Source organism: Microcaecilia unicolor, chromosome 6, assembly GCF_901765095.1.
Source record: "Microcaecilia unicolor chromosome 6, aMicUni1.1, whole genome shotgun sequence".
Taxonomy (NCBI): domain Eukaryota; kingdom Metazoa; phylum Chordata; class Amphibia; order Gymnophiona; family Siphonopidae; genus Microcaecilia; species Microcaecilia unicolor.
Genome location: NC_044036.1, coordinates 295,439,207 through 295,453,070, shown reverse-complemented (window position 1 = coordinate 295,453,070; position 13,864 = coordinate 295,439,207). Strand labels below are relative to the sequence as shown.

General features: G+C 43.7%; 1 protein-coding gene across 6 annotated transcripts in view; it reads right to left on the bottom strand.

The window, feature by feature from the left end:
* DNM1 (dynamin 1) overlaps nt 1-10,077 on the bottom strand; it is a 195,087-nt gene extending 185,010 nt beyond the window's left edge. For all 6 annotated transcript variants that reach the window (XM_030207928.1, XM_030207931.1, XM_030207929.1 and 3 more), the window contains exon 1: nt 9,854-10,077. In XM_030207928.1, coding sequence (XP_030063788.1) covers nt 9,854-10,014 — 161 coding nt within the window. In that variant the 5' untranslated portion in view covers nt 10,015-10,077. The remainder of the gene's footprint in view (nt 1-9,853) is intronic.
* Between the last annotated feature and the right edge of the window lie 3,787 nt (nt 10,078-13,864).

Sequence of the window (13,864 nt, the reverse complement as noted above, 5' to 3'; positions counted from 1 at the left end):
TTACAATGTTTCTATACACCTGATATTCTATACAACAAATATACATGCAATAAATTCAAGACAGACAAGTGGTCTTTGGCTCCACACTGGTACAAATAATTCCCATGAAGAAGACTACCTGGGGGACTTGTCCAATCTATCAGAGACAGACACTCAACCCCTAGGAAAGCCTGCAAATGAGGGCTCACTTTCTACAGTCAGGCATGAACTCTCAATGCACTGGATCTATCCCATCCTAGGCAGCAATGAACTCCAGGATGAGGGAAAACTGCTCCTATCTGAGTCTCTGATATATATTCCACATATTTACAGGTTTGAATTTTATGTGTGTCACATTACAATGACCTCTAATACAATGGTAAATAATTCTATGCACATTACACTGCTGAGATAACAGTGCCTCCATAACCATTTGGCATTTCACTTATCCTTTTTTCACTTTCTTTTCCTAATCATGTAAATCTCAACCCCTAAACTTCAGGCAACAAGTTCAATGCTCTCTGCAGTCCCTAAAGCAGCCTTAACATTCAGGTGTCTGGGCACTAACCACATATATATAAACAGTAAATTTAATAACAGATCATCTGGTTTAAAAGGGCAAGTAGGCAACAGGCACCTGTATCTTTATAAAACGCTAGCTTAAGCAGCAGAAATCACGCAGACACTGACATGTTCATGCCTAGATTAATCAAGCACATGTGTAGATTATTTTACAACCTATGTACATACTCACAAAATCTGCTCGTGCTTCACCCAAACTCCACTCCTATACATGCCCACCAGCAAAGTCTGTGACATTATGTCATGAATGGAGGAGTAGCCTAGTGGTTAATGCAGCGGACTTTGACCCTGGGGAACTGGGTTTGATTTCCACTGCAGCTCCTTGTGACTCTGGGCAAGTCACTTAACCCTCCATTGCCCCTGGTACAAATAAGTACCTGTATATAGTATGTAAACTGCTTTGGATGTAGTTTACATACTATATACAGGTACTTACACAAAACCCACAGAAAGGTGGTATATAAAGTCCTATTTCTCTTTCCCATTCCTTTACACTAATCAGTATTGTATATAAGGCTACTTACACATGTGCGTGACCATGACTTTGTAAGATTACACCAATACTGTATTTATTTTGTATATGTACTTAAATTATTTCTCACCTTGCCACCTAATAGCACTCAAGGTGAGATGCAATCCCAAAAAATGACAGTAAAACAGCTGTACAATGCAGTACAAAAAAATACAACAAAATACAGTCCCAGAAAGCATAAAACCAACAGACACAACACAAAATCAGAGGCAGTAACAGATCATGGCACTTATGCAGGCTGCCTCCCACCAATTGAATATCGGCCCTTAAGTCTTCACTCGACCCTTATGATTTACATACTCTGGCGCTTACAACTGTTCTCTCCCAACTTGCCTATTGTAATTTTCTTTACAGTGGTCATCAGTAGTGGCCCTACCAGTGCCGGAGATAGCGTAGGCTACGTTTTAGCACTGCTTAGTAAATGGGCCCCTTAGGCAGATAATAAATGCAATAATAATGATAAAGATGGAGGGTAAATGGTGCTTGCTGAATCCTTTCTTGCTAACCTGCTTTTATATCTCTTTCTTCTGTTTGTTTGTTTTTTTAAATTTGATAAGCTGTTAACTTAGTTTTTTCTTTTTTAACATTATATATTTTTATATCTGTATTTATTGTTTTAAACTTGTGTATTAGTTTTGTACACTGCTTTGACAATATTGACAAAGGTAGGCGTTACCTAATAGACTAATTAATTTAGTAAGACATGAGCTTTCAAGAACAGAGTCTACTTTGTCAGATGCAAGAAGTGAAGTCCAGGACATGGGTGCATATAGGAAAGATGCAAGGGGGAGGGAGAGAGATGCAAAAATAAAGCACTGGAAAATGCAGGACAGGGTGTGGAAAGGGAGAGAGAATGGCTGCAGAGTTAAGACGGTTGGCTTGGCAGAGTTTAAAAGGGGGTTGGACGGTTTCCTAAAGGACAAGTCCATAGACCGCTACTAAACGGACTTGGGAAAACACAATTTCGGGAATAACATGTATAAAATGTTTGTACGTTTGAGTAGCTTGCCAGTTGCCCTTGACCTGGATTGGCTGCTGTCGGGGACAGGATGCTGGGCTCGATGGACCTTTGGTCTTTTCCCAGTGTGGCATTACTTATGTACTTACTATTACTACTACTACTACTATTTAACATTTCTAAAGCGCTACTAGGGTTACGCAGCACTGTACAATTTAACATAAAGGACAGTCCCTGCTCAAAGAGCTTACAATCTAAAGACAGTCAGTCCGATAGGGGTAGTCAAATTGGGGCAGTCTGGATTTCCTGAGAGGTGAGAGTTAGGTGCCGAAGGCAGTATTGAAGAGGTGGGCTTTGAGCAAAGACTTGAAGATGGGCAGGGAGGGGGCTTGGTGTAAGGGCTCAGGAAGGTTGTTCCAGGCATAGGGTGAGGCGAGGCAGAATGAGCGGAGCCTGGAGTTGGCAGTGGTGGAGAAGGGTACCGAGAGGAGGGATTTGTCCTGTGAACGGAGGTTTCGGGCTGGAACGTAAGGGGAGATGAGGGTAGAGAGGTAGTGAGGTGCAGCAGACTGAGTGCATTTGTAGGTAAGGAGGAGAAGCTTGAACTGTATGCAGTATTTGATTGGAAGCCAGTGAAGTGACCTGAGGAGAGGAGTGATATGAGTAGATTGGTTCTGGCGGAATATAAGACGTGCAGCAGAGTTCTGGACAGATTGAAGGGGGGATAGATGGCTAAGTGGGAGGCCAGTGAGGAGTAGGTTGCAGTAGTCAAGGCGCGAGGTAATGAGAGCGTGGACGAGGGTTCGGGTGGTGTGTTCAGAGAGGAAAGGGCGAATTTTGCTGATGTTGAAGAGGAAGAAACGACAGGTCTTGGCTATCTGCTGGATATGCGTGGAGAAGGAGAGGGAGGAGTCGAAGATGACTCCGAGGTTGCGGGCAGATGAGACGGGGAGGATGAGGGTGTTATCAACTGAGATGGAAAGTGGAGGAAGAGGAGAAGTGGGTTTTGGTGGAAAGACGATGAGCTCGGTCTTGGACATGTACAGTTTCCTGACAACTGTGGTGGGCAAGACAGAACTCAGAGGGTCGATACATAAAATGATTTAAGCGGGTAGGAAAGCCTCCTGACTTCTTAAAACATACCCTGTGAGCTATCCGTGGATATTCAGTGGCACTTAACTGAGCAGTGCCACTGAATATTCCCAGAGACCACAGGTATCAAGTCCAAGCAGAGCCCAGACAGTCCAGGAGTGGAGGCGGTGGCCTCAAAAGACTTTCGCAAAGTCTTGCAAGGCAGCTGCTTGAAGTCTTAGCAGCCATTTTCAAGAAGCAGCAGTAGCAGGGAGGTCAGCAGCAGCAGGCAGGAAAGAGTGGAGTTTTTTTCCTACCCCAAAGGGGCCACCAGACCACCAGGGTGCTCTGCAGTAGGCACGGGGGTAGGGAGAAGGCCAGCCCGCCATCCAGCCAGCCCACCAGTCCAGAAATCCGGACAAACGGGCTGGCTGGAAAAAACGTCCAGACCCCCAATAGTCCCCGAAAAGGAGAACATGTCTGGGGAAATCCAGATATATGATAACCCTAAATCCATTGGATTTCAGAAAGCGCACTCTCCTCTGTTTTAAAAGTGTTTCCATTATTTAATCACCACAGAGGTCATACTAACCGGCCTGCTGTTCCTAACCTCCTCCTTGTTTTTGGGACAGGGACTACTCCAGTCCTCCAGGACCACTTCCCACTCTAAAGAAACATTGAAAAGGCCATACAGAGGCACTACTAGAACTTTCCTAAGTTCCTTCAGCACCCTCGGATGTATCCCATCCGGACTCATTGCTTTGTCCACCTTTCCTCATGAATACTGTCTTCTGAAAATCATTCATGGTCTACCACACTTCCATTTCTATTTGTGTTTGTCTTCTGCAGTCCTATTCCTGGCCTTTCATCTGTGAACAGGGAACAGAAATATTTATTAAGTGATTCCACCTTATCCTTATCAGCTTCTACATATTTCTCCCATTCACCCTTCACCAATGTGTCTTGCTAACCTGCTGCATTTGCTCTCCTAGTTGGGTGGGTGAATTCTATCTCTCCTTACCTATGCTAAGCTTTCCCAGGCTCTTGACTATTTATATTTATATACTGTATCCAGGTCTCTGTGGAAAGGCAGCCGCACATCGGTGATGCTACCACCTGACGGCTCTATAAGAGCCCAGAAATGCCTAGAAGCCTTTCTAGACATATGCAAAAACCTCCTCCTAGTGTTTTTTTTTTTTTGTAATTAGGATTTATTTGTTCCACTAGCCTAAGTTGCAGCTGTTATCCACCCTATTAGTCTACTCCTGCATTCTTTTCTGACCTAAGGAAGGGAGTGTTAGCCCCCCCAAAAAAACATAGTCAAGAAATATATATAGTCCAATTAAAACCTTCGGACTCAATATTCAGCTGGAAATTCAATTCTGGGCCATGTCCAGGCTTTAGAATTAAAATTCTGGGTTCGAGGAGCTGGCTAAAACATAGCCGGTTAAGTGCAATATTCAACACTTAACCAGCTATATGGCACCACATAAAAACAGGACTGATGTTCATGTGGTCCTGTTAATGTGGTTACCTTGGCTGGTTAGGTGCTAAATATTGGGACTTAACTGGCCAGATGCTGATTCTGCCCCCAGAATGCCCCCAAAATAGCCAGTTCTCAGCAGGACCATAGCCAGACAGCAAGTTTAGGATGGGCCTGAGCCCAAAGAAGGTGGGCCTGAAAACTCATCCCTTCACCGCCCCCTTCCAGTGCTTGCCCCGCTCTACCCGGCCTCCTCCAGTGCTGCCCCCCCCCATCACACAAAAAGAAATACCTGAGCTGATGGGGATCCACAAGCCCCACTAGCCAAAGACCTCTTCCCAGCTGAAAGAACACTTACACCGTAAGCGAGGGGTAGGGCAGCAGCAGTTCAAGGTCACTTGATGCCACGAGCGAGCGGACGGAGCCAAGATAAGCGAAAGCAAGGCTGAGCGCGCCACCATGCACGTCATATTACCGCGTAAGATGGAACAACTACAACGACAAGCTGCGCGGCCGCGATGCGACCTGTAAGTACATTTCAATGCCGCCGAGCTGACTGCCGAGTGGGAGGGCCTGAGCTGAAATTGGATGAGCCTCGGCCCACCCAGGCCCACCCGTAGCTACGCCACTTGTTCTCAGTTAGGCGCTAACCGGACATTTTCAGCAGCACTAATCGCTTAAGTGCTGCTGAAAATGAGCAGTTAACTCATTTAACTAGCCAGGGTGATTTAACTGGCCAGATGCCATTTCTCACTGCTTGAATTGTTTTGAATATCAAACAGATCATCTTATATTTCTTGTTTGTTTGTTTGTATTTATTAACATTCATTTGCATTCAGACACCATCATCCTAAACTCCTATGAAAGATAACGTTACATAGGTTATGCAGGTGGGAAAATGGATATCTAAGTCTACTCATTTAGTATTACGCCAATGTTTCATAAAAAGCTCAACCTTCATTCAATAGTCCACACTTTATGCACTAACACCAAAAAGAACATGAATGAATGATATACTTTGAAAATATATTATTATATTTCTTAAAAATTCAAAAAAGGAGGAAAAGACCTCATATATGTCTGTGGACTCTTATCTATAGCAGATGATTATAGTCTCAACAGGGGAGTTGTAAAGATAAGTGCTTTATGCTATAACGGACATTTGATTTTGGAAAATGTTTTTGATGAAAACTTTATATAAAGAAGCAAAAAAATAGTGTAAAACAAAGAAAAAGTAGTTTAATGAAGTGATTAGGAAGGCTAATGGAGGTTTATGGCCAATGATTATATGAACATCTGTTGAGTCTATAATCATCTGTTATAGATAAAAGTCCGGAGACAGGTTTCCTCCTTATTTTAATTTTTAAGAAATATAATAATATACTTTCAAAGCACATCATTTGTTCATGCTTTTTTTGTTATAAAAAGCTCAGACAAAACTGAGCCTTTTATAAAATATGCACAGTGTTGAAAAATGTACAAATATGTAGCACTGCACTATTCCCAAAAGAGAAGGCCATTCTATAAGCATACATTCATATGAAAAAGAGCGGCTTCACATGCAGACGTGTACTCTTCCAACAATCCAAATTATAGCTACATGATGCTAGCCTCCACCTTAGGAGACATCACCCAGGAAAAGGATGTAGGGGAGCATTGCAGACAACACGTTGAGACCGTTCAGTCTGTAGCGATGTCCGAGAAAGCAAACAGAATGTTGGGAATTATTTGAATAGAGAATAAAATAAAGGATATCATAGTATTTATGTTTATCACTATGTGATGAGACTGCAGAAAAGAAGGACGACCAAAATGATTATAGGAATGGAACAATCCCCCTATGAGGAAAAGCCAAAGAGGTTAGGGCCCTTCAACTTGCAAAAGACACAGATGAGATGAGATATGATAGATGTATATAAAATAATAAGTAGAGTAGAGTAGAACAGGTAAATGCAAATCAACTGTTTACTTTTCAAAAAGTACAAAGACTAGGGAACACGTTGTGAAGTTACTAAGTAGTACATTTAAAACAAATCAGAGAAAAAAATATTTTCACCCAATGCATAACTAGGGATAGGCAGTGGTTTTCCCCAAGTCTACCTTACTAGTGGATTATGAATTTTCCTCCAGGAACTTGTCCAAACTTGTTAAAAGCCCAGCGGCTAACTGCTTTCACCACATCCCCCAACAACTAATTCCAGAACTTAACTATGCATTGGGTGAAAATATTTTAAGTTCTGGAATTAGTTGTTGGGGGATGTGGTGAAAGCAGTTAGCCGCTGGGCTTTTAACAAGTTTGGACAAGTTCCTGGAGGAAAATTCATAATCCACTAGTAAGGTAGACTTGGGGAAAACCACTGCCTATCCCTAGTTATGCATTGAGTGAAAATATTTTAAGTTCTGGAATTAGTTGTTGGGGGATGTGGTGACAGCAGTTAGCTGCTGGGTTTTTAACAAGTTTGGACAAGTTCCTGGAGGAAAATTCATAATCCACTAGTAAGGTAGACTTGGGGAAAACCACTGCCTATCCGTATGATTATGAAAGAGCTAAACAAATCTAAACATAAACAGCTAACCAAACATGAACATAAGTACTACGCAGTCTTGCTACATTTTGGGATTTTGACAGGTATTTGTGACTTGGATTTGCCAGTATTAGAGAAAGTATACTGAGTTTGATGGATCTATGATCTGACCCAGTATGGCAATTCTTATGTACTTATGTATTTATATAAGCTCCCAGGTCTAAAAGGTGGTAGATATGTGTGAGTTTCAACAGGCTGATAGGTAAAAATGCCATGTATACTTGTACTGCCATTATCAAATATAAAACACACATATGCTTTGAACAACCAACCAGGTCATGCCTCCTATCCCTACACACAGATCATTGCATATTTCAGGGGCGTAGCCAGACAAAAGATTTTGGGTGGGCCTAGGCAAGAAGTGGGTGGGCACCAAGTGCCCCCGCCCCCCCCCCCCCCCACACCACCACCAAAAAAAAATATCTCAGCAGGTGCCAGTATCAAGGAGAGTAGCGTTTTCATTACCATCAGGGGGAGGTCTTCAGCTGGTGGAGCTGGGGATCCTCACCAGCTACAACTAAACGTGTGCTACTGTTGGGTCGGCCTGAACCCTAAAGTGGGTGGGCCCTGGCCCACCTGTGGCTACGCCACTGCCATAGCTAGTGGCCAAGAAGAATGAAAGAGGCAGTGGAGACTGCAAAACACTCACATAACTTCAATGGAGACAAAGGGCTCATCTTAAATAAAGTATGGCAACCACTCATTCAAAGGAAGTTTAGTCTTTTCTACCTACCAGAGTTTTAAAAATAGGATCAACTGAATTTCCTTCCCTCCACAGTTGGAAACAGTTCTAAGAAATTTTCTTGCCTCAATTTCCCACCGAAATTTAAACTTGAGACCAACGAACTTTCCTGCCAAAATTCAAATTTATGACCATTGGACTTTTCTGCCTCAGTTTCTCACCAAAATCTCCCTTCCTCAGTTAAAAATTGTACCAACTAATCAAAAACTGCTCCAATTAAACCGCCCACCTCAAATCTAACCAATCAGGTTGTACATCCCATTATATAACGACAACCCTGCAGACTTCACAGCACCATGGCTAAAATGTCAGTTCCGCTTAATTGTTGTGGCACAACTCAAAGAGCCGCAATGATCATGACACCAGCCGCGGAAGTCTAAGAGAACATAATACCACTCTTTCTTGAAAGCTGAAGACACTGAGACGTCACAATCTGTCTCCAAGCCAGATTTCTGTGAGCTGATTAACTGCCACAAAAGAACTTGCTCTGCCTATTCCAGCGATATGTCGGGTTTGAAGTGAGTCATCATCATAACATGCTAAGATACATTTTAATCCTATAAGAAGGGAGCTAGGTACACTTTGTTAATGACAATATTTTAAATGATCTTTACCTTCTGTCCACCCTTACTGAGCAATACTGTGTGACTGTAACCACAGAAAGGCAGTATATCAAGTCCCATCCCTTTCCCTTTAACTACAACCAGTCTTCACTGTCCTAATGAAATGAGCTTACCACAGCTGCATTGAATTATTTTAAGGAAAAGGTCTCAATGTTAGCTTGTTTGTTGAACCCTCCTCATTCAGAACAAACCTCCCTTATGATGCTCTATTTTGACATGTAATGGGTTTCAGCATTTGTGGTGACCTATCTTTATAGCCCTGCTCGACATCCCAAAGTCTTAACACTGGAATCCTGTAAAAACCATGTTTAACAGGAATGGGGTTAAGGGAAATCTACATGAGAAAATCCCCACCACTCTTCCATATTCTACAGCAACCCTCTCCTAACCCCACCTAGTTTCTCTCTTTAACACAAATAGCCCAGGTGTTTCTATAGCCCCCATCTGCATTGATAAGGTCTGTGTGTTCTGCATTTTGTGTCTACAGGATGAAGTAGTGTGGTTGCCATGTTTCTGTTTCTCTGTCACTCCTTCCCCCCCCCCCCCCCCCCCCCCTCCCACCTTCCCTCAAGTCTGTCATTGGAATGCTTTTCATATTATTTTGATATTATCATCTTTTGCTCAGATATGACCTGAAGCAGGCAGCTCTGCCTTTGAAAGATTGTTAACAAAATGTATCACCTTTTATGTTCCGTTATTTCCAGGTATTATATTGTATCTACGGGAAAATGCTTAGTACATCTAGCCCTCAATAAGCTGGAAAAGGCTGAAACAGGAGAAGATGGAGAAGACGCAAGCCTTAAAACACATCCACCCCTCCCTCCCTCTGGAAAGCAATGGCCACATCAGCTAAAAATGTGTACAGCTAGAAAATTCCTCCGGGGATATAAAAACGAGCAACATCCTTCTCAAAGCAGCAAAAGGCTCAGACCCTCCAATGCTCTCATCTTCAACTAGAATTAGCAGGAAGAGATGAGGGATAAAATGAAGGTCACACAAAGAAAAAAAAAAGCATTAAGGTGTCTATTCCTTCCACAAAATGGTGCTGAGTACAAAGAGCACTGCAGGTCTCTGTCACATACAGAGAGCGCCTGGGTGCCACAATTCGATTCAGCGACCGGAGGCTTGTCCTTCCCGCAGCTGCAGGTCACCCGTCACCGATGCATCGCTGCGGTTCCGGGTGTCACCTTGCACCAGCCGTTTAGGGAATCAATCGGAGGCTCCCGGTAGAGCAAAAACAGGGATGAATACATCTGAATGCAAAATCTTCCCCAAGCAGCACCCCTTTCCCCACTTACTTGCCCACGAAGTTCTCCAGGACCGAGCTTTTGCCAGCGCTTTGTCCCCCGACCACGGCGATCTGCGGCAGATCCAGGTCCGCGTTCTGGCCGATAGCTGAGAAGGCATCTTGTAGACGGTTCACTAGCGGTATGAGCTCCTCCATCCCTCGGTTCCCCATGTCTGCGCGATCCAGCAGCAAAGCCGAGGCTAAGCTCTTGATGGAAACGGCAGCTGCCGCAGCTTCAGCAGCTCACAGACAACAAAGGAGGCCGCCAGGGGGAGCTACCGACAGGACAGAGAAAACCCCGCCCCCCCCCCCCCCCCCCCCCCAAGATTAGAAAGCTTGACCCGGCATCCGAGAGCTTCAATATCTTTCCGTATGTGAAAACTACCAGCGCTGTCCCTGCTGCCTCTTCCTAGCAAGCTCGGTATCAAAAGCAAAAGGAACTCGTTTTTAAATACCGATCCACCTATTCCAACAGGTAGAGGCAGTAACGATGAGTTGGATAGAGCAATCCTTCTATTGGTTGCCACAGGATCTACTTATATGGTCCTTCCATTGGTATCCAATGACCCAATGAGAATCCTGCTTCAAATTCGTCAGCTACTGTAAGCCATCCATGGTGTTCAGTAGTAAGCCTTGAAACCCTGACTGCATCCTTCAAACAGAAAGGCTACAATCCCAAAATAATCTCCAAGAATATTGCCTCCTCCCTCAAAACACCCAGGGAAAATCTACTACAGTACAAAGAAAAAAAAGCCAAGGACAGAATTCCCCTTGTAGTGACATACAACCCAGAGCTGGAGAAACTGAGGAAAATCATAAGAGACCTACAGCCACTACTTCAGGAAGATGAATTACTGAAAGAGATATTCCCATCCCCACCAGTGCTGGCCTTCCGACAGCCACCAAATTTAAAACACAAGCTGATCAGAAGTAAACTTCCAACACAGACGGAAAAAGAAAAGGGCACGTTCCCGTGTAACACAGCCAGCTGCAAACTATGCCAAAACATTTCACAAGACCCCACAGTCATTCACAAAGGAAAAATATTCAACATAAAGGACTATTTTACATGCTCATCTTCCAATGTGGTATATATCATTCAGTGTAAGAAATGTAAGGAAGGATGGTATATTGGAGAAACAGGCCAGATGCTTAAGACAAGATTCCATCTACACAGACATCACATGAAAATAGCCGGTGCCAGTCAGGCCCCCACCCCTGTGGGCCAACACTTCACTAGACCAGAACAGAACACTGCACCAGTGATTTCACAGTAAGAATACTGAAAGGTAATTTTAAAACAATACAGGAACGTAACACCTTTGAAATAAGAATGATTGAATATTTTGACACCCAACAAACAGGACTTAATAAGGATCTGGGTTTTCTAACTCATTATAAAACATAAGCTGTATTTCTCTGTTTATTACCCTCCTCTCACCTACCAACACCCATTCTGTTAGAATATCAATGAAATGCTTTGATGTCCCCATGCATACCCCCACCCTCCCACTCTGTCAGACAGTCAAAGTAAAGCTTTGATGTTTCTCTCATATATACTATCTGCTACCTCATTTGCTTATTTCCGATCTGAGGAAGAAGGGCAACCTTCGAAAGCTAATCAAGAAATGTATTAAGCTATGTCCAATAAAAAAGGTATCATCTTATTTTCTTTTCCATGTTTTATTTTGTTTGATTTCTATTGATAACCTTTAAGAGTGGACTAACACGGCTACCACACCTCTCTACAGTAGTAATCTGTAACGGCGGTTGCCAACTTTGGTGGGTTTATACATCACTGTTTCTGCAGCTGTGTATTTTAAGTATAGTTTACAAGGTTGGATTCCATCAGGAATTGCCAGCGGGAAAAGGATTTTATAAGCATTATGGGCAAAATACACTGAAATCCTCAGCTTGCTATATAGAGAGACTGAATAAACTAATCTAAACAGGAACAAAGTCGTTCACATAGTAAATTACCAAAATGAAGTCAGAAAAAGGAGACAGCAGCAGCTTATAACTCAGAGCTGAGGTACTTAGTGCCAAGTCTCATTATCTCAACAATTTCAGTGGAGTGGAGGAGTGGCCTAGTGGTTAGGGTGGTGGATTTTGGTCCTGAGGAACTGAGTTCGATTCCCGCCACAGGCAGCTTCTTGTGACTGTAAGCAAGTCACTTAACCCTCCATTGCTTGCCGCATTGAGCCTGCCATGAGTGGGAAAGCGTGGGGTACAAATGTAACAAAAAAAAATAGGTAAGTTTTTAGGCCAGCCTTGAAATGGGACCTAGTAGCCTGCTTAAGGTGTCACATAAAGCATTCCAGAATAGAGGTGCAAAATATCTAAAGGTGATCTGACATGTAGTAATAGAAATGCCAACTGATTGGCACACTGAGTTTTTAATGAGAAAATAAGCCATATCTTTACAACAACCACTAATAATTTCTTATTTGACCCAATTATTGAGGATAGTTGAAGGTGCTTTTGATTTTATGGGTAAAACAGGATCTTCTATAGCTTTTTCAGGCTCCCATAGATATAGAGAGAGGACAAAAGAAATATAGAAGAAGATGGCAGATAAAGACCATATGGCCTATCCAGTCTGTCCATCCATACCATCTACTATCCCTTCCTCTCCTTTAGAGATCCTATGTGCTTGTCCTATGCTTTCTTGAATTCAGATACAGTCTGTTTCCATGACCTCCATCCGGAGGTCATTTCACGCATCCACCACCCTTTCTGTAAAAAAGTATTTCATTAGATTACTCATTTATTTATTTGTGGCATTTATATCCCACATTATCCCAAACAAGTTTGAGTTCAATGTGGCTTACAATAAACAGTATAGGATACATAACAAAGAATAATGCATAAGAAAGTACTTTGTTGTAAGAATCCAATTTTACAATACAATATCATAAACATACTGGGATGGCTATGGATGTTTAACATTTAGAAAATCTATTATGAATGAGAATATTAATATAGGGGCCAATATTCAAAGTGATTTAACTGTCCAGAAACAGCTCCTGGCCAGTTAAATCGCTTGCTCAAGGCTGTCCTCTGATATTCAGCAGCACTTAATGTCACGGTGTGTCAAGATTTGTCACGGTGAATCACTGGTTAGTGAGCCCTTGTGCTATTCCCAGATCAGACGTTCATATCCAGAAGGCATGGATTCTGCTCCAGGTTTAGCAGCCGGAAAGCCCAGTGCCTCACCTGCAATGACTGCTGTTCCCCAGCAGTTGAGCCCCTGGGTGCTGGCAGCTGACAGGACTTGAGGAGGATCAGGGCAGACAGACTACCTGGAAGGACACCAGGAACTTGGCAGCAGGGAGTGAGGCAAGGCAGAGACCTCGGCCCATGGGTAGAAACCTGTTGAAGCAGACAGCAAATAGAGGACAGGTAGGCAGCGTTCAGAAGGCATGTCGGGTTCAAGTCTACCAGTCAGACAGGCAGCGCTCAGAAGGTTGGTCAGCAGGCAGTGTTCTGAACATTGTTCAGGTCAGGCAGGCAGTGCTCAGAAGGTAGGTCAGGTTCAGGCTTACAGTTCAGGCAGCGCTCAGAAGGTTGGTCAGGTTCAGGTTTACGGGTCAAGCAGGCAGCATTCTGAAGATTGGTCAGGTTCAGGCTTACAGGGCAGGCAGAGTTCAGAAGGCTGGTCAAGTTCAGGCTTACAGGTCAGGCAGGCAGTGTTCAGAAGGTTGGTTAGATTCAGGCTTACAGGTCAGACAGGCAGCAATCAGACAAATAACAAGAAAAATGCATAGGAGCTGGGAAGGAGGAAGCCTGAGGAGGGATGCCGTTCTGATGCTACCAAGCCGAGGGAGCAACGTAGAGAGAACACTACTGCAGCCGCGCCACACACACCGTGGACAGCTCCGGGGACTGCGCCAGTCACACGCATCGCCAGTAGGCCCTGGGACTGAGCCGGAGCTGGGGTCATGACAGTACCCCCTCCTCAGAGTGTCACGCCCCTCTCCTCCTCATCGGCGGGGCTCTCCAGCGGTGCAGGGGCACCCGC